Source organism: Coturnix japonica, chromosome Z (assembly GCF_054131305.1).
Source record: "Coturnix japonica strain WE chromosome Z, WE-NBRP24, whole genome shotgun sequence".
Taxonomy (NCBI): domain Eukaryota; kingdom Metazoa; phylum Chordata; class Aves; order Galliformes; family Phasianidae; genus Coturnix; species Coturnix japonica.
Window position 1 is genome coordinate 22,319,570 of NC_140702.1, and position 21,534 is coordinate 22,341,103.

At 37.4% G+C, this 21,534-nt stretch overlaps 1 protein-coding gene across 5 annotated transcripts in view; it reads right to left on the reverse strand.

The window, feature by feature from the left end:
- Window positions 1-21,534, reverse strand: part of ROR2 (ROR family WNT receptor 2) — a 142,273-nt gene that overhangs the window by 36,010 nt on the left and 84,729 nt on the right. For all 5 annotated transcript variants that reach the window (XR_014939307.1, XM_015849387.3, XM_085528630.1 and 2 more), the window contains one exon: window positions 7,284-7,361. Coding sequence is in view for 4 of the 5 variants with exons in the window: in XM_015849387.3 (XP_015704873.1) it covers window positions 7,284-7,361 (78 nt within the window). In the remaining variant the exon portion in view is untranslated. The remainder of the gene's footprint in view (window positions 1-7,283; window positions 7,362-21,534) is intronic.

Consider the following 21,534-nt stretch of genomic DNA (forward strand, 5'->3'; position numbering starts at 1 on the left):
GGTTCACCCGAGCCCAGCTTTCCAGCCTGTTGAGGTCCCTCTGAATGGCATCCCTTCCTTTCACCGTATTGACCGCACCACTCAGCTTGGTGTCATCAGCAAACTTGCTGAGGGTGCACTCAATGCCCTCATCGATGTCATTAATAAAGATGTTAAAGAGCACCGGTCCCAAGACAGACCCTTGAGGGACACCGCTCGTTACCGGCCTCCACCTGGACATAGAGCCATTGACCACCACCCTCTGTCTGCGGCCTTTCAACCAATTGCTTGTAATTGCTGTTGGGTGGAAGAAGACTAGAGACAACAACACAAGGCCATGAGAGCATCAACTCAAGAAATAGCTCATTGCCCACACAGGTGGCTGAATATATGCACACAAAGGAAGTGAAGGAGAAGGTTTTGAGATGTAGCTAGTATTGAGGTACAGTTTCTTAGGTTGGAGTCATTCCTGATTACTAAGAAGTAAAAGAGGCAAAAAGGATGCTTTCTGCAATGACAGAGACCTGAGGCAACATAAACGAACAGCACAGTGAGAGTGGTTCTCCTTCTTCACTACACTTTTTGTTCCTAATACACAGGGATATAAAAAGTCTGCAACGTTCTTGTGCTATGGTCAGCTTTTGTGTTGATGGCCAGCTTATAGCTTGCTTACACATTTATCACTATATCACTTTTCCTGACTTAACCTGAGTTGAGTCTTCTGCTCAAAAAAGTTATGGACATTACATTTAAATTAATTCAGCTGAAAACAGGTAGTAGATCTAAGTATTAGGATCAAGAATTGTAGCTAATTCAAGAGTAACTCAATACCAAACCATGCTCTTATTCCAATTAAACTGGGATTATTGGAGGAAGTAATCTGACATATAACTTAAGCAACACAAAATATTTCATATAAATTCATGAATAAGATGCAACTAATTATTAGAGCAAAACTATTACCACCAAAAGCAATGCTAAAGATTTACAGACTAATTTAAATTCATCATGGTTGGATGCACTTCCTCTGAAGTCAGTGTAACTGAATCTACCTCCTAATGATCAGAATTTGGATTTAGCTCACTATTGCTCCTGCCGATTAAATCTTGTGCAGTGTTTTAAATTATCCTGCTATTATTATCAAGTAATAAATATTTTAACCTACTGAGCTTTGAAGCAAAGACGTTTTTTTTAAAGTTCTGTGGAGAAGCTTGGGAGCATTTGAGCAACACCTACTCACTGCCTCCGTCAGTATCCTTAATAGCATGCTGTGTTCTACCTCCATTTTCTCTTTGAAAAATGATGCTGAAGTCTGGCATTTGTACTTGCAGAATCTGAAGTGACTGAGCAGGCAGCCATTCCTAATGCTGCCCTGCTATTACACATCCACTCTAGATAACCTTAAATTGCAGATCCTCCAAACAAAGTAGAAACCTTTACCAATCATATTACTAAGAAATTTTTCCTTAGTTAATTCCTGTGGTTATAATTAGCAGTTACTTTTTGTGATGTATGGAACACCACAAACACCGTTGGATGCCAGTTTGATGCAATGGTTTCAGAAAAAAAACAAGCTAGCCCTCAGGCTAAAACAGCGCCTCAACAATAGGGAAAACAAACCTTTTCAGTGTAGCTCTCTCTAAGTAAACATGTACTCAAATACGGAGGACTAGGAAAATTAAACATGAAGGTACTCAGACATGTTCTCTATACAACTTGCATCCAGTATTTTGAATTCTGTAGCAGACAACTAGAGATTTTAAGAGTTTGAACAATTATTACTCTGTTTTAATAATACTGAGATAGCTATGAAACAAAGAAAAAAACTCTACAAACATTTTGGGTTTGCTATGTGCAAAAAGCATTATTAAACTTGTAGATGTCATAATACAAAAAAATATTTCCTTTGGGATATGGATATTCCAAGAGCATTTTTTCAAAAACAAGTTGTCTCAAACGATATGTGCTGTGCTTGTCATAAAGACAACACAAAATGATAATTCTGCTTCTGTTAGTTTAAGATCTTAGCTGTGGATTTTGAAGTTGGTTCTAAAAACAACTACTAAATATCTTTAATTATTGTGGATCAGGTTCTGGCTTAGCTTTTCTTCTGGCTTTTGATGAGAGTTCTATTTGTGCTAATTGCATTGTTCCTTCTCCCTGTATAGATTTAAAAAACAATCATGCATTACCAACCAGCTTCATGATCAACTCTATGAGTAGCAATTACCAGTAATTTGTAACTTCTTACTTCAGAAATTCTCAATCCATTTAAGTCTCATGACACGGAAAAGTACTACCAACATTATTTTCCAAATCACAGAATCACAGAATCACAAGGTTGGAAAAGACCTACAAGATCTTCTAGACCAACTGTCCTCCCATCACTGTTACTACCCACTAAGCTACTAAACCATATTTTGTAGTTCATCACCCAGACGCCTCTTGAACACTGCCAGGGATGGTGACTCCATCAAACTCCCTGGGCAGCCATTCCAGTGCCTGACCACTCTCTGAGAGAAAAAGTTTTTCCTTATATCTAAACTAAGTCTCCCCTGGTGTAACTTGTGGCCATTTCCTCGGGTCCTGTTTGTTGCCTGGGAGAAGCCAAACCCTTCCTCATCAAAACCTCCACTCAGGAAGTTGTAGAATGCAGTGATCTCTCAGTTCCCTCAGCCACTCCTCATTAGGACTTGTGCTCCAAACCCCTCACCAGATTCATTGCCCTTCTCTGGACACGTTACAAGGTTTCAGTGTCTTTATTGTAGTGAGGGGCCCAAAACTGAACACACTGAACACAAGCCTCATCAGTGAAAAGAGATGATTACCTTTCTAATGCAGGCCAGGATGGCACTGCTCCTCTTGGCCACCTAGGCACACTGTCAGCTCATGTTCATGACACCACTCTCCAAATTACTGCATTGTGAATACAGTAATAAATGTAAAGTATTCACAGGACTGACAGGTAAACTATGAATAATATGAAACAGTTACAGAATGTTCTGGGTTTATATAATCTCAGAGTACTGAAAGAAAACAAATATGAAAGTTGCTGGAATATAGAGAATTTCTTTCCAGAGATGTATACAGCAATACCACTAAAAGTAGAAGAGTTTAGGGGACGTATATCACACCATCACACCTCAGTGAATGGCTGGAATGCAGTAAAGTGGTTCCTTCCACACATAGATCAGGACTGGAAAAACACTGAAAAGTAAGTCTTAGCTCAGGGGGATGGAGAAGCTTAAGACTCCTGATCTTTTTTTCTAAATACAAAGCAGTCTTCTCAGTTGTTTGCCCTTTAATGACAGTACAAAGATGAGCAAATCACTACAGTATGTTAGAGTCAGGTTAGGAAATGTTAGGGATGTTGGCATCTCTCCCAAAATACATGAGTAATTAAGGAGACTACAGCAAGTTCTACATTGCTGTATGTTTTCAGATGAATTGATACTTTTTCAGCCCAATTTAATCTCATTATTTGCACTCTATTCTCCTTAATATATATGACCTCAATGTACAAAAATGCAACCATAAACATGTAAAATAAAATGATTTGTATAACACACATTTTTAGACAAGCAACTAGATACCTCAGAAGTAATTTGAAACAAATTGAAGCCAATTCAGTGATGAACTGGAATTGCCACTGAAATATTTCCACAATTTCAACATTGTCCCCCATACTTAAAACTAGTGGGATTATTCTTATTTGAAAAAGAAAACCTATTTTTGAGCAGTATTTTCTCATGCTGGGTTGTAACCCAGGCTTCTTACTTACCTATCCTACTTGGTAGAACAGTGTTGTTTTCTTGCTTTCTGAACTCTCAGAGGAAACTGAAGAGGCAGTTTCTCCAGCCGTTGGCTACGGGCTATTTAGAAGCAGACTGTCAGGGCATAAGGCAGTGCAGGTTGGGTATAGACTGTCTAGAGGGTCATCGGTTGTATATGAAAAATAGCTGCTTTCAGAATATATACGAGTAATTCCTGATATGTTGCTCCATGTCAAAATCAAGGCAACCAAGACAGTCCAATCATAGCTGGGGTTTATCATATAAGTAAATGCCTCAAAACAAGTTCCCAGACAGACTTGTGCAGAAAGCAGGGTAAAGATCACAGATTTGAGGCATCTTGTCTCCTGGAGTAGCTCACCTCACTCAGTATCTCTGTTGCTGCAAAGCTGCCCTTCCTCATTAAAGTGAGTTGCTCCAGTACTTCCAGATCTAACTTATGATACTACCGAGTCTCATTTTCAGAGCAATTTTCTGTAATGTGGTACAAAACCTGAAAGAATCTTTCTACTTTTCTCACTGTGCACAAAAACTGAAATAAATCTGAAATGATTTTTTTTTTAAATAGAAACTATGTTACTATGACAGAGAAGCATAAGGGTTAGCAATCGAACAAAAAGTTCGATTTTTGCTTACTCATTTGCAGCCACAAAAAAAAAAAAAAAAAAAAAAAAAGAAGAAAGACAGAAAGAAGAATGACCAGGCATGCTGGAAACTAGCAACTGAATCCATACCAGTGAGTCATATATGAACAAGGGTCTCTCTCTATTCCTCTCTCTCTCTCTCTCTTTTCATGAAGGAAATACAAAATACTTACGATGTAGAAACATTTGAGATGTGATTAATTACTTCCTCAGACAGGTATTGCCTATGGCCTTAGAAAAAAAATTAAAATAAGGAAATAACTGCAGCTCCTTCTAGGGCAAGAATTTAACCAAGTAATGTCACATGAAAGAAACATTTTCTTTTATGTCTACACCTTTACAAATTCAGAAAAAAGCCAGAACAAAAGAATGGAACAAAAATGCCTGCCTTTAAGAATCAGAGACTAACTTGAAAGACTAGAGAAAGAAAGGCAGATTCTAGCCCTCTGTTCAACTTCTTGGTGGAAGAGGATCAGATTCAGACTGGGGAATACTAAAGCAACCTGGACATATGTAAGTCCATGAGACCTGATGGAATGATGGCAGATATCACTGTGAGATCAGTTTCTGAACACCAGACAAAAAAGCAGATGTCACTCCTACCTTTAAGGAAGGATGAAGAAAGACCAAGGGAGCTATGGTTGAGTCAGGCTCACTTCAGTTGATGTGATGGAGTAGCTAGTCCTGGAAAATATTTTCCAGTCACGCAAAATAAGTGGAAATCATCCCAAGAAAGCATCATGGATTTGCTATGGGGAAGTAATAATTGGCCAACTTGACAAACTTCTATGATAAGAAGACTATGCTGGTAGATGAGAAGAGAGCAGTGTTTATTCCTGGTATTCAGTAAGGCCTCTGACATTGTGTCTAGTAAGATCATCACAGAAAAACTAAACATAGAGTAGACAGTGAGGTAAGTCAAGAACTGTTCTTATAACTGAGTCCAGAGGGTGGTGATGAGTGGCATGAAGTCTAATTGGAGACTAGTCACCAGTGAAGTACTTGGGAAGTCAGTGCTAGACCCAGTCCTGTTTAACATCTTCATTAATCAAAGAACAGAAACACAGAATCATAAAATCCTTAGAGCTGGAACGGACCTCTGAGCATCATCTAGTCCAACTTCCCTGCAAGGTACAGGGGCACTACAGCCTAGTGTTAGGTTGCCTAGGGCCTCCTTTCTTTCAAGCCTCACCTTGAAAGTTTCCAGGGACAGGGCATCAACCACAACACTAGGTAACCTGTTTCAGTGCCCCACTACCCTCACTGGAAAAGACTTTTCCTTTATATCTCATACATACAGCTTAAATCTACCCTCTCTGAGCCTGAATCCATTTCCTCTTGTTCTATAGCCACAGACCATGCTAAAGAGTCTATCCCCTTCTTTTCTGTAGCTTTCCTTTCAGGTCACTTTACAGCCTTCTCTTCTCCAGGCCAAAGAGCTCCATCTCATTAAAAAATGAGGGAGATGTTCTAGCACTCTGTCTTATCCTCTTGACCCTCCTTTGGACTTGCTCCAATAACTCCATGTCCTTGAGTTGGGGGCTCAAGAACTGGATGCAGTACTCCAAATGAGGCCACAACAGTGCAGAGTAGTGGGCTGGGATCACCTCCCTTGAGCAGCTCTAGGTAACTCAGTTCAAGAAGGGCAAAGAACTGCTTGAGAGAGTCCAGTGCAGAGCCACAAAAATGATTAAGGTAGTGAAACACCACCCTTATGAAGTGAAGCTGAGGGAGCTGGGTCTTTTCAGTTTGGAGGAGACTGAGGGGTACCTTCATTAATGTTTATAAATAAGTAAAGGGTGAGTGTCATGAGGATGAAGCCAGGCTGTTCTCAATGACATCTAATAATACAACAAGGGGCAATGATTACAAGTTGGAACACAGGAGATTCCACATAATTATAAGAAAAAACTCCTTAGTTGTAGGGGTGACAGAACACTGGAACAGGCTGCCCAGAGAGGTTGTGGGGTCTCCTTTTCTAGAGACATTCAAAACCAACCTGGATGTATTTCTGTGTGACCTGATCTAGGTGTTCCTGCTCCAGCAGAAGGATTGGACTAGATGATCTTTCAAGATCTGTGATTCTGTGTGACCTGCTTCTCACAATTCTCTTGATGCAGCTCAAGATACATTTGGCCTTCTGGGCTTTAAGCACACATTAGCAGCTCATCTTGAATCTTTTATTAATCAGCAACCCCAAATCCTTCCCCTCTGGGATGCTCTCAAGCCATTCTCCTCCCAACCTGTATCTGTGCTTGAGATTACCCCAACCTAGGTGTGCAGGATGTTGCAACAGTCTTGTTGAACTTCATGGGCCCACATGTCCAGACTTTCCAGGTCCCTCTGGAGATACCTCTTCCCTATAGAGTGTCAACTGAAACATTCAGCTTGGTTGTCATCTGCAATCCTTTGATCCCACTGTCCATTACACAGATGTTAAATAATGCTGGTCCCACTGAGGAATACCATGTGTCTCCACTTGGACATGGAGCCATTGACCAGAACTCTCTGAGTGCAACCATCCAGCCAATTCTTTATCCAGCAAGTGGTCCTTCCATCAAATCCATTTTTCTCTGATTTGATGATCAGGATGTCACGTAGGACAGTGTCAAATGCTTTGCACGAGTCCAGGTAGATAATGTCACTTTCTCTTCCTTTATCCACTGACACAACTCCATCATAAAAGGCCACCAAGTCTGCCAGGCATTACTTGCCCTTGATGAAATCATGCTGGTTACCACCAATCACTTTGTCACAAAACTGCTTTTCTTACAGGTGTATATACACAAATTAACATATGACAACACAGTTTTGATGGTGCTTAAAAAAGGATGATTTTATCTGGGAGGAAAATGGAACTTAATTTTACCTTTCGGAGTAGGAATTGGTCTCTCAAGTCCATCCACATGGCCTAAGGGGTCATTTGAGTCTGGAATTTCCATTTCACCTGGACAAAAGATAAAATTTTTTTGTGAATTGAAGGTCTGGGTTAATTTATCCCTTACAAAGAATTCTGATAGCGATAGAACTAACTTATTCAGGCCAAATCCCAACACCTGAGTAGCACAGATGAAATACCTAATGAGAAGATCAGGAATTATCCATACCATGTTAGAAAATATAAAATTAAGTCAGTTCTGTGGAATATCTTGTGCTCTATGATTGTCTACATTCTGAAAAATATCACTAGAAAGTATCTTCTAGAAATGAAAACTAAGTAACATAACAATTTTCTCTGATAACTTTATCAGTTTTCCATATACTGGACTACAGTGAACTCATACTATATAGAACATATAGCTCACAATTTTAAACTAAAAGAGGAGAGATTTAAGTCAGATGTTAGGACAGGATGCCCAGAGAAGCTGTGGGTGCCCCATCCCCGAGCTATTCAAGGCCGGGTTGCATGGGGCCCTAAGCAGCCTGATCTGGTGGGTGGCAGCCCTGCCCACAGCATGGAGTTGAAACTTTGTGGTCTTTATGGTCCCCTCCAGCCCAAGACATTCTATAATTCTGTGATTCCATAATATATCTGAGCAGGCAGAAATAATGTTGGTCTGCCAGCAGTTCATGCAGACAGTTGACAACATTTCCATGTTCCTTTGCTTTTGCAGTGTGAACTGACGAAGGTATAGCAGGAGTGCTTATGTCAAATTTCAGCAGAGATAAATCACCTCTCAGTTTTGCAAGAAAAACTGAAATAAGCTTGCCTCTATTCCTTTCTTTCTGAGTGACCTCTCCTATGTATCACAAGGAGTTTAGAAAGGGACTCCAACATTGATCAGTTAGGGGGAAAACAAACAATGGAGTAAAAGGAAGAGTAAGATGCTGTGTATTCAGCTTCAAAATACTTGTTCCCATTTCTTCAGTCAATTAGAGAGACTGATAACAGGAAAAAAATTAGTTCAGACATCAGCACAGAAATTCTTCTCTTTTCCTTCCTTCCCGGACTCATATCTCTTTGTTCTTAAAAGCTTTAAAAAACAAAGATGGCAAGGGAAAAAAGCATTTCCCAATTTGAAAATGTCTCAGTAATAGTCTTTCTGATTAATTCTCATGCTTGACAAGTTTATGTCTGGCAAAGACACTTATCTCCAGATGTGCTTTAAGAGAGAATAATTACAAACCACAGATTGTACCTACAAGCGAAATCTCCATGTCTAAGCAATGTTAAAATTGAAAATCATTTATCTACTAAACAAATTATAAATAAATAACAGATCTGTCAGTTAAATTGTTGTTTTTATGAAAGAAACATTTATATTTTATGCAATTTGCAAAGTTCCACTTAGACCATATTTATTCTGAATTCTCAAGCTTAACCTTGAATTTACTGAATCATAAGAAGCCACAAAGTCATTGTAAGCATGAAAAAAAATAATTTTTTTACACCAGAAGTTCTTCTAGTTTAGACAATCAAAAAGATACTACAATCAAATAACAAGTTTTCACCTTGAGTTAAACACAATAAAATAATCCTTTAGTCAAGAGCCTCTCCAAGGAAAGACTACATATACCTGCTGTATATTCTCTATGTTTCCTGAATTTAAATTCCCAACTTAATACACTTCTTCTTCTAGGATTGAATCCACTGCACTTTCCTCAACAGATAATAATCCTTGCAGTTATTCTTCCTTAACTCGTGCTACTTCACAGCAGACATTTCTTATCATGTACTATCACCTGTTTTCCACAGACATACACATCAGGTTTGTAGTTTTACACTTATTAACTTATGTCCTTTTTCCTATTTCATTCATTCAATATTCTGATCTGGGTATCTCATTTTACTTCTCTTCCTTCTGCTTTCCTCATTTTTTTTCTCCTGGCATTTTTTCCATGTCCTGCTGCTGCCAAGATGGGTGAAAATCCACAAAGATGGAAAAGGAATAGCTAAAGTGCACATGGCTATCATAATCACATTCAATGCCAGTAAAGAAAGGGAAGCAGACAGGGAATGTAAAGAAAGACAGACTTGGCTAGGAAAAAGAAAAACAAAAAGTAATGAACATAGAGAAATATCTTTCTTGATACAAGGTTTGCTCAGAGCTAGCCAGGACCTTTAAGGTGCAACATCTTGGTCTTAGAATTGTTAGTTCCAACGAAAATGAGCTAAAAAGCTAGAAGCTAAAAAGCAGTAAGGAGGACAAATTCAGTTAGTATTGACTATTTCTGGGAAAAGAATAGAGAATAAAACTGAAAATATCATTATGCTGCTGTATAAGTCTATGGTATTCTTTTATATATAGAATGTTGCATGTTTTTGAGGTCATCTCGTCGTGAAAAAATGTGGTGCTCAGAGAGTTTCAGAGAAGGGCAATGAATATAATGAAGAATAATGAAAGTTAGAGAACAACTTCTGTGCACCTGCTAGGATTCACCACTGAGAAGGAGGTGGCTGAAATGTTTTTCTATTGTGAGATTCTTGTGCTGAGATCCAATCTGTTCTCTTTCACCAATCTCTCAATAAAAACATGGGAAAACAGTAAAAGGCAATTTCAGAAAATGAAAGACAAAGCTTTCTGAGACAAGTTATTGTTAAGCTGTGGTCAGAGTTTGCATGGATTACAGGTGAGAATGGACAAGTTAATAGGAGAAGAAAACCTATGGAGCCATAACTAATATATAGCAATCACATGTGGATGAGGAAGTCCCTGAGCTCAAAATGGCTGGAGGCTAAGAAAATACCTAGAAGTACTTATACAAGCCCCTCTTACCATTTTTCTCCTGCATCTCCTTTTTTGCTTCTGCTGTAGCTGTGACACACAGCAGGTAGACATCTGATCTGCTCTAGTATGGTTACCATCATGTTTTCAGCTGTATGTGTCCACTACTCAGACTCTAGGAGAATCATAGCTCATTTCTGAACACCTATAATCTACATTTGCAGTGAGTTATCAGGTAGAAAAGATAACCAGTTTCTGTCCTCCTTGTACATTAGCAGACAATACTGCAGCATAACCACAACTCCAACTGAATGGAGATTCCCCACATGGGGCAATGTGTATTTCATACTGACCACCTATTACATCCTCAGGGATATCCCTCTTTTTAGGGACAACGCTGTCAAGAAAAACACAGATGCTGTAAATTGTACTTTTATACTGCTCATTTACAAATGTAACTTCTTTACTTTTCTGGGCAACAGAGGAAGTCATTTCAGTGAGGGGAAAACTCCAAAACCAAAACAGAAGCCAAATCTAAAGTCAATATTCTGTATTTATGATGCAGAAAATGCAAGTTGATATTCAATTCCTTAGACTTAAATGTAGCAAATTTCAGCAAGAAGACAAACAATATATAAAACACTTTTCCAGATGAATATAAATAATGATCCCTCCTTTTGTTAATTCCCTTCTCCTGAAAAATATCAGGATGGCTTATTTAGTGACAGTGATTCAAGGGCAGGTAGCTCTTCTTCAATTCAGGCACTGGTGACAGAATACATAAGGAAACATCCTGTCTTACTGAGATAAGAATGTTCTAATGCATGCAAAAAAGTAAATTACCAGACAGATCACAACACCAACTCAGACTGCATGCTATTTATCATAAGAGCTGCATTTTTTCCTTCTGAAATGGTTATGAGTTTAAACATCCTTCAATACTTGATAGATTATTGCTATAAACAAAATTCAAAATGAACAGACATCAAAACAAAGCATTAATCTTCATTAAAAACCCAGATACAAGCAGGCAGTTATTATAATTAATACCAGAGACAAACCAGGGCCTCAGCCTCAAACAGGAAGAGAATAACGAAGTCAGGTATTTTCAGTCAGAGTGGGCCTGATTAATTTAGAGGAGTTAAGAGCTGAATGATACAATGTCATGCAATGTTAATAATTGTCTTTCAGTTCTTGTAGAGCACAGATGAAATCTTAAAGGACTGGAAATTGCATAAATAGTTCTTATTACTTATTTAAAAGTGTAAAAATGAGTGCCAGGGAGCTGTAGATGCACCAGCTCAACATCAATTCTTGAAAAAATAATGAAACTAAGGTTATTTTAAAGCATTTTCAATACAACAGAGAGATGAGTATTAAGTAGCATAGAAGCCAACACTGAACTGGCTTAAATGAATTAGAATTGAACACAATTCAGCAATCCTAAGTTACTGCAAATAAGTCAAATATAATACTGAAACATATAAACAGTAGTAATCCTTCCAGTTTACTCAACACTAACAAAGGCCTGGAGTGTTTCCTCTAGTTTTGTGTATCACTCTTCAAGATGGATATGGAACAGAGATACTATAATTAGTGTCACAAGACTGGTCTAGAAAACAAGATCAATGAAAAGAAAACATGGAACTAAGCCTGCTTATTCTAAAGGAGATTAGCTTTGGGCTAGCATTCTCCAAATGCACAGATCTCTACAAATGACATTCTTAAGGATGGGAGATTAGGCAGTATCACTACTGTACATTATACTGCACAGATACAATTAATTCTTCTTTTCCCTGGGGTGGAGACCTCTTTAGATCTTTTCCAGCCTCATGGTTCTATGAGAAAAATATGTATCCTTATACCATATTATGCTATATCTCAAAGCTTACAATAAATCCTTCTACACAAACAATTGCACATAGCTACACCTAGGGCAACTGCAGCTTTTTTCATACAGCAACTCCTTCCACTCATCAATAATCCTGTCTATTGATGAGATTATTGAAACCATTTCAGATTGAAACCATTTCAGACTTAAATGGCAATACACAGCCTTTGCTTCCTGTGACTTTAAACTGTGACTGAGGTCCTAACTTTCTTCCAAAAACATAAAACTTCCAAAATCTCTCTCTGCAGCCTAATACCATCTAATATTCTGTTCTTCATAAAACTTTGTTGACCTTCTGTCAATTACTAACCTCTGGAGCTCGCAAACAAAGGGCCCACTGTACCCTTTGATTCAGCTGCCAATCTGATTACTTTGGCTGGAGGAGGCAGGCTGCTTAGGTTGCTGAATCAGGGCCTTTCATTGAAATTTCTCTTTTCCAACATCTGCAGCCCCTGGCAACCAATTGCAGAGTGGGCTTGGCAGACCTGTAAAGGGTGGTGAATAGTCTACAAAAGATGCAGTTTGTAGCATGAAATCAGTGCCCCCCTTTCATAGTTATGGCAGATTGGAACTGCCACAGCACATGTTACTTAACTGCTGCAATTTCACATAAAAATATCTGAAGGTAGAAGAAATAATCTGTAGTTTTTGTTGCTGTTGCTCTACTCAGATGATAGTAAAGTCTGAATAACAAACATTTCTTAACCTGATATCAGCTAGCAAAGAAGACAATTTTCTGGATAGCATCGTAAGTAGTAAACCATTTTTGAAGACATCCTTAAGTTCTTTTATTACTGTGAAGTTAGCTGAAAGTAATTTTAAAAGTTTACACTATCAGGCAATTAGAAATATCATGAGCTTTTGTATGTCTGTCCTGTTGTAACAAGAGACAAAACACTTAACAAGTATATTTAAAGCAAAGTCAACACCAGCCCGCAAGTAACAGGACCTTCAGAATACCAGCAGAAAGCACAGACAAGAAACGTTTCAAAAGAACCAGAGCTGAATTATAAATACCCACAATTTATAAGCATTCTTTACTGAAGCTAATATCTTGTTTCAGTAGTACGATTTTTCCTTTCTTTATCTTATTCTCAGTTTTACCTAGGAACTACACAGAAATGATTTTACGTCAACATGTGCCAGGAAGAATGCTCTGCTATAAACAGTGAGAACTACACAAGGGGACTGAGGTCTAGTATCTCTATCTTTATTTGTTTCACACAGAAATTTTTATATTACTATAAATACTTCTCTAAATGCCAATGTTAAACTACCTTCATTCTACTCTGGGTGACTTCATTTCTCAATAACATCCTCACAGGTCTTCAAAATTTTATGTTATGATATTCTTTTGTTAGAAAAATGCATAAAAAGGAATCTACATATCACATTAACCTCTGCTATGATATATATACAATGCACTTCCAATACAGAAAAAGATATACTTAAGTTGCAGTTTATCATCCTAGTCATCAGCTAGGCATCTTACCTAATACTATGAAGTCAGTGTGACAAGATAAGCCACTTAGAACAGTATTGCCAGAGATTCAGACATGGACTTCAATGAATACTTTAATTTTTTTAATGCATATTTTACATTAATTCCATCTGTGTTTTCAATTGCACTGTCAATCTTTTAACAGTTAAAAGTAGGAGTTGTGTAATAATTTAAGATTCTTCCTTCTGGAACTCATATTTGTCACTTAAAATGAGTGTTCAGAAACATCAATGAAAAATACTGACAATAAAGATTTACTCACATTTCATTCACATAGGAACTCTCACTAAGAGATGTTTTACCATAAAACAAACTGCTCTCATGGAGGAGAAGATACTCATTTTAAGTAACCAAGTTCAGTACACTATAAAGCTCCAGAGAGTATAAGCATTGAACTACAGTTTATTCCACACATTCAGAGCCAAAATAAAGTTAAGATAAAATTCAGCTGCTCTTACTTTATAACACAGTGGGGCTCACTCAGCAATATCCTAGCCTACACCAAGGAATACCCCACACCTATTTTCAATTCTTAGGGGTTTCTGCAGAGTCACCTTAGGCAAGACTGCTGAAAACATCTGATGCCAAAAGATGGAGACAGATGTCTACCAGGATCTTCAAAATATATGGGCATCAAGATCTCATGTCTGCAGTAAATATCCCTTGAACTTTAGTAGCTCTGTTGCCCAGAGGCAGAGATGGGTAAAGGTTAGGTCCTTGATGTGGTTACTGGTGCAGCCATATGCGTTTTTGAGTCAGCACAAGAAATTAAGCAGCACAGAAGCAACAAGCTGAGGCAGAAAAAAGTCAAGATGGAGTTTTTAGATTACCCTCATAGCTTATGCCACTTTCAACTCATCACAGATTCCAGATTTCAACCGTTATCTGTGAGCATCATGGCAGATAAATTCTGCCATAACTGCAAAGTACTATCTTTACTCCTTGTAAAGAAAGGCAAAGAAATAAAGCAACACTTGGAAACAAATTAAGATGTAATTATAGCAATAAAATTGTTCTGAATGTTTAATAAAAAAGAATGTACTCAATCATATTTACAGCATAAAGTACTTCAACTTTTTTAAAACACAGAAGCATTTCAACGTCATTTCTAATGTTGCAACAATGAAACAATGTATACTATCACAAACATGGCTTTTCTGTACAACAGCAAAAAGCAATTGTGGATAAATTCTAAAGCTCTTCATCATCTCAGTTGTAAAATCACAGTTCAAACACAACCAATAGAGGCTGAGAACACACCTGCAGTAGCTCAAAGAACACTAAGCAACATGATAATTATCCATGGCATTATTACATGATTGATTATTTTACTGCTTCTGGCTGTGAAAACAAAATAGTCTCAGTCAAAAGGTTGAAAATAATCATGATTTATGAGTATAACACTCCATCAACTGAAAGAAATAACTATTTTCACAGTGGTCTTTTTTTTTTTTCTTTTTTCTTTTTTCTTTTTCCCTGAAAAATAATTTAGAATCCAAAAATACCAGTGCTGTTTACAGCCTCAGGCTGAAATCTTCAAGACTCCAGTTCTGAAAAACAGTCTTATCCCAACAGAGCACTTGAAAACAAGCTTATTTCTAAGCACACTTTTAAATGTTTATGCTTATGTTTCATATCTTCAAAACAAAGCAATAACATTAATCTCCCTCACTACAGGTAGTCAAATTCAAAACAAAACAAAACAAAACAGACAAACTGTGCATAATGGAATACCAGTTACATACCCTGATTCTGACTTGGTGAAAAATATGGGCAATGTATGCACTGCAGGAAACATATATATATATATATATATATTTAACTTACTTCTTTTTTAATTTTCACTCTCTGATAATACTGCAAAAGCAGAAGTTGCAACACCAGCCTGAAAAAAGTACAGCTGTTACAGCCAGGCATGTGGCCCTCTGGAAAATGGTGAGAACAAACAGTTTACTCAGGCTGATCAAAGCATTTCTGAATGATAAAAGTTTTTACAAGTAAGTTTTATAATTTCCACCTTCCTGACAGAAAGGACAGTAGGTAAAAATGAGTAATGAATTCCCAGACCCAAAGGTTTGACACTAAATGCTGATCTGAGAAAGCTGGGGGCTTAGTTTGGAGGCCTGGTTCTTCAGTATTCCATAGGAACCAAAGCAGGCAAGTGATCACCAGTAGAGTACTATCTACCCTCTTGGGATTTGTCTTCATCAAGTCACAGTACAAGACAATTTCACAGAATTGCATCTTTAATACACAACATCAAATACTGTATTTCAAGAGGATCAGCTGATCATTAGTTAGTACTATTTCTACTGTAGATATTGCTCATGAACAATAAGTGAAATACAACATTTTTACTTCTCTAAGAGGACAAATATCTTTTTAACACAAAGCATTGTTGTTTAAGTGCCTGAAATTCTTAGCTTTCTACCAAAAACCCTCTTTGCACTGAGTAGTCACATGAAAAAAAAAAAAAAGAGTGATTCCTCCCTCTCAGTAACAGTTTAGCTTGTACTCATGTCTGTAGAGCAAGTAAGGAAATAGTGGTCAGTGTACATGTGTCTGAGGTAGACATGTCACCACTGAGAGTTTTAAGCACTTGTGATTAAAGATCGCTGGTGGCTCAATAGCATCACATGAGCGCACCCACACTACATCTGCCTGTCTACATAGGAAATAAAAGACAAAGACCAGGGATCTTAGGATGTAACACTAACACTTGATCTGTATTTAAACCTCAGAAAAATGCAATCCGTTTAGTTTACTTAACAGTATAGAAGATACTTTATTGATTTTTTTCAAGGTTTTTCCAAACTTGTATAATTGAACTATTTATTTTAATAAGAGTTACGTTTAAATAATATTCGCATTTTTTTCTTTGACACTATGTACATCTAAAATAAACTATTTCTGCTAAAATGCTGCTTATTGACTCTAGGCAGAAAAACGTGATTTCTTCCTACTAGAAGATCAACTTGTTGCTTCAGATTACAATTGAACACATATAGTGAAGCTATAATGGTTGCCTGCTCAGAAATATTCCCATTTGTCTTCTTTCTGTTGTTTAAATTATCTTCACTGCTAAAGGAGGAAATCAGATCAGCTCTATAAACAGAATTCTCTGATGCAGTTGCTTTTAGTTATTTGCTTCTAATTAAAAGAACCAAGCAACACTTATCTGTATGAAAAGTGGTGGGATACTGTTTGTTTATGCTCTTCTCATAAACAGTATTAAGAAAAGTGTAGAAACCTGAGGTAGAAAATAGAATGAGTGGAACACTTCCAGTTGTACATAAATACAATTTCCAGAGGGTCAGTAGAACACAGACCAAGTGGGAACCCAGTCACAGCCACAGAGTTACCAGCCAATGCAGCTACTTCCACATGATGACATGACACCTAGCATCCTCCTGCCTGCCTGCACACAAAGCAAGGAGCACTTCCCTAGCCCAGTCATGAAGAGGAGAACCAGGCATGCACACTAACTAGCACGCAGCTCCAATGCCCTTGGCACTTTCCACCTAACTGACACATTTTTCCCCAAGATACACTGAGAGTTTCTGAGCTCTCATTATCACTCCTCACTATGCAGTTTAATGATTGTAACTGATGCTAATCACACAATCAACATTAATCATTTAATTATTTTGTTATGATTCCATTTCAGCAGCAACATTCAAGGCTGCAACACTGCCATTTTTATGAATCCTGAAATTATTTTCCAATTGAATCCCACATTTATAAACTCCTATGACACAAACTAAAGCCTTTCTTATTTTGTTGTTACTCTGACAGCAAGACGAAGGACCAAAATGCACTTCTGATTCATTGCATGGATCATTTTTTCTCCTACATCAGAAAAACAAAACCAAAAAATGATTACTCTGAAAGCCCTGTTTTCATAACATATAAACTAGAAGAAACAACATACACAACTTGATGTCATCTTGCAAGGTTAGCTTATGGTGCTTCACCATGACTTCAAATTCTTACTTATATTTATTGTTCAGATCTTACTTCAAAGTCACATACAGATACATATAAAATTTCATTTCAGAAAAGGACTAATTTTGAAGTGGTAGCCTGTATTTTAACAAATGAAACTATAAGCTCATGTAAATGAATACTCTACTGCACTCACAATCATATATGGGAATGTATGGAACAGGCATTGTAGAATATTAATTGATTACTCTCTTAAACTGAGAAGTGCACAGAAGTAGACAGCTACATCAAGCAACTGCCAAACACACTGGCCATTTTTTCCTAACACTTCTGGGCCATGATGCAGATCCCTCAGCTTTAAAATTTAAAAAACATCATGTTTCAAGGAAAAACAGTTAAAATTGGGACATACAAGTGTTCCATTTTCAAGCATTTTATTACCATGTAACATTTCAAAAATTACATAACAGATACATAGCCCAGATCCAAATGTTACTTTTATGCTTGATACATTCCACTATAACAACTGTTTACTTAACCAAAGATGACAGCTGTGGTTTTCATTATCCTTAAGCAAATATTTGCACAGGTATTACATAGTTGTATTATATATTACCATAAAATTTTGCAAACAAAAGCCAATCATGCCAATTCAAATGTCCTTGTATATGAACTTCTTAAGAAATTGTGCAATCACCAAATAAAATGTTCGAAATGTACAGTTGACTTCCTTCACAGTAATAGTGATTAGCTTGAAAAATACACTAGCTCCAAAATACCAGAACTGGTCACTAACTTGAATAAGCAGTTCTAGAACCAGAACATAGCCACACGCACAGTTAGAGCTGTGATTACAGCAGAGCATGACTTTAAAAAATGACATGAATTTAGATATCGGTAGGAAATCTAAGACTTCCGTTAGTAATGAAGCTTTAATGCAAGTGATGTGATGTTTATGAAGGCAACAGATGCATAGTGAACACCTACTGTGCAATGAAATATAGAAAGCTGATGAGCTTAAGGTGCTATAGTTTTAACAGCAAAGCTCCCCATTTATTCCAAACTTAAAATTTATTCTCAGATATTGACTAGGTGCATTGGGTTTGTGTGATAAGGTTTTGGTAGCAGAGCCCAGCAGTGCCCTTGTTAGAGCAGAGCTCCAACTGCTCCAAAGGGACCCACTGCTGCCAGAGCTGAGCCGTGTGTGGCACCTGGTGTGCCCTGGAAAAGCAGGTGTAAAGGAGGGAAAACTCCCACACAACAACAGATGGGAGACAAGAGTGAGAGATGGGAGAAAACTGGCCCTGCAGTCACTCAGGTCTCTGCAGAAAGTTAGGAGGTACTCCAGGCAAAGAGCAGCAGCACTCTGCAACAAAGGAGAAGCCCATGGAGGAGCAGGCCATCCCCCTGTGGTATGTATGATTCTTTGCTGGTACTGTGTAGAGCAGATCTCCCCCTGCAGACATGGAGGGTCCCACAGCCCAGCAGGAGATGAGGACAGGAGGATGCTCAGCCCATGGACAGTACAGCAAATGAGTGAATCAAAATTAGTGAAGATGTAGCAGTGGCAAAATCACTTTGAGCCAGAGCAAGAGAAGGAAACCAGCAGTGGAACAGTAGAGTAAATGGGGGGATGAATTCAAAGCTACATATACTTCTCAGAAATCTGTCCATTTTTGTTCAACTGCATTTCTGTTTAATAAAATTTGCATGACAAGGGACCATCTGAAAAAAGTAGCAAGCATTAGTTGTCCTAGTTAGCAGTCAAACATCCACAAAGTGGTCAGAGATGACCTTTATGTATGGTACAGAACTCCAGAAACACTTGTTTACTTCATCTGCCACCAGTTTCATAAAAGACATTTTTCTTCAGTACCTGTGTTAGGCAAGTTACTGCCTACTGTTACTGTAGTAATAGTTATGGGAGCTTAATTTACCTGACAGAGACTTTGCATGCTTTGGGAAAACACTCAGGCAATCCTGTTGAAAGCATTAAGCAGGAAACATATCATAGCCTAACAATGAGCTATCTGCTGTGGCACTAAAACAGACTGTTTTCAAAGAGACACCTCTAAATATGACATTAAGAAACCACTGGGAGAAAGCTCCCCAAGATCCTCCACTATACCTTCTGTCTCTTAGGTTTTCTACAAAGCGGCAAACACAAAGGAGAGACTTGGTGATCTACAGTCCAGCTCCATGAACACAAAAAAGATGTGGTTAAAGATCTATTGCAAAACAAAAAACTCTGTATTGCTCTTGCAATGACTTCTTAAATATTTAAAAACTACTACGACACCAAAAGCCAACCAATGGATATACTGCCCTTGACCTTGTCATCCTAGGTTAGTTTGTTTTTCTTCACAATAACTCTGTATTCTGTTTTCTTACATTAATCAGAAATACCTAGCCTCACTTGTTTGATAATTACTGTGTAGACCATAGATTATTAGGTGCTCTGCTCAGTTACCTGTTAGCCCATTAACATCGGCTGCCTACACAACATGGCAGAGCTAATATCACTTTTTGGAAGAAGAATATCAAGTAGAACCTAAGATGCCTCCAAGGACAATGAAAGTCTTATCTGAAACACATTCTAAGAATATTTATTTTTAGTTTATTTAGTAAATGGAAATATATATTATTTGCCTTTTCTACTATGAAATTCACTTAGGAAAAATGAAAAATGCATTTCTTTATATTTCAGAATTTTAGAAATCTCAATTTTTAAACATAGCAATATCCAATAAAACTGAAACCCAGTCATATTGGTACAGCAGGAAATCTTTGTTATAAAACAAGATAACTTGCCACATTGACACAACAGACCTCATAACAGAGAACTGATCATAAACTTGAACACGCAAACACGTCACATAAATATAAACATAATAAAAGCATGGAAAAAAAATCATGTGCATATCAACTAAAAACTGGATGCACTATGTGCACATTTAACTCTTTTTTTCTCTACAAAATAAAATAATGTTTTCCCTACAATATAAAATTAAATCTCAAGATCATTCTCCAAACCCTGTAAAGGAATCTAAACTTCATAGCTCATGATATTAAGTCAAACGAGTAATCAGAGTTAAGTATGAAACACTGGAATTCTTTCATGCTTACAACTACAAATAGGAATTTAAGAAAAGAACAGCAGCAGAATGAGTCCATAAGCAACATAAATCCCTGTGGTTAAAGTAAAATTCAATAATGATGACAGAAAAAGAATTGCTGCAAAAATCAGCTTTGAGAACACTTATTGTTTCCACAGCAACTCAACCTTCAGAGGTCACAGAAGGATTAAATTCCCCCATTATAATCCAGCTCCAGTGCTTAACCAATCACTTTTCATGAAACAAAGGCCACACGAACATTTGACGAGTTGGATCAGCAGGGCTATGTGAAACTTCTCCATAAACAAAAGAGGCTACATACATAAAATATTGTGTTACTGTAACAAGACTTTTAAGTAGACTTGAAGAGATCTTACTGGCCTGAGTCATAAAACAGCAGTACTGAGAAATTATGGTTGAATTCGAATACAATAATATCTCTCTGCTCTAGTTAACACACAAGGCTTAACCTTTTCATTTATTGTGTTCTCATTGCTGTTCCTTCAATTATTCTTACTTTTTAAAGAAGAGATATATAACAGTGTCATTTATAGAGCTCCACTACAAACAAGTAGCTTATATTTATATTTGCGTTTTGCTTTTCAAAATAAGAATCTAACACTCAACATCAGCCTAAAAGTGCTAGCTTGACATCTGCAATTAATGTATTAGTTAGACTAGTATAAGAAACAATTAAGTCACTTCACCACAAAAGTGTGGGTAATGAGGTATATTGTACAAAACTATTTATTATAGGATACAAAGATGACTGAATTTCTGTAGCTTTCTTGAATGGTACAGATTAATCATCCAAAAGAGGCTACTTAGCTTCAGATGGATAGAAGTAAATAAGTTTGAGCTCAAAGTTTATGTGCTAATTCTTCACTATGTACTGCACAATGGGCCAAAATCAGCACATCTTTAGTGTGGGAAGTAAGGTGTTGTATCATCTACAGCAGTTGTGCATGTTCTCTGAATTTCAAAGAAGTCTTTTTTTTTAA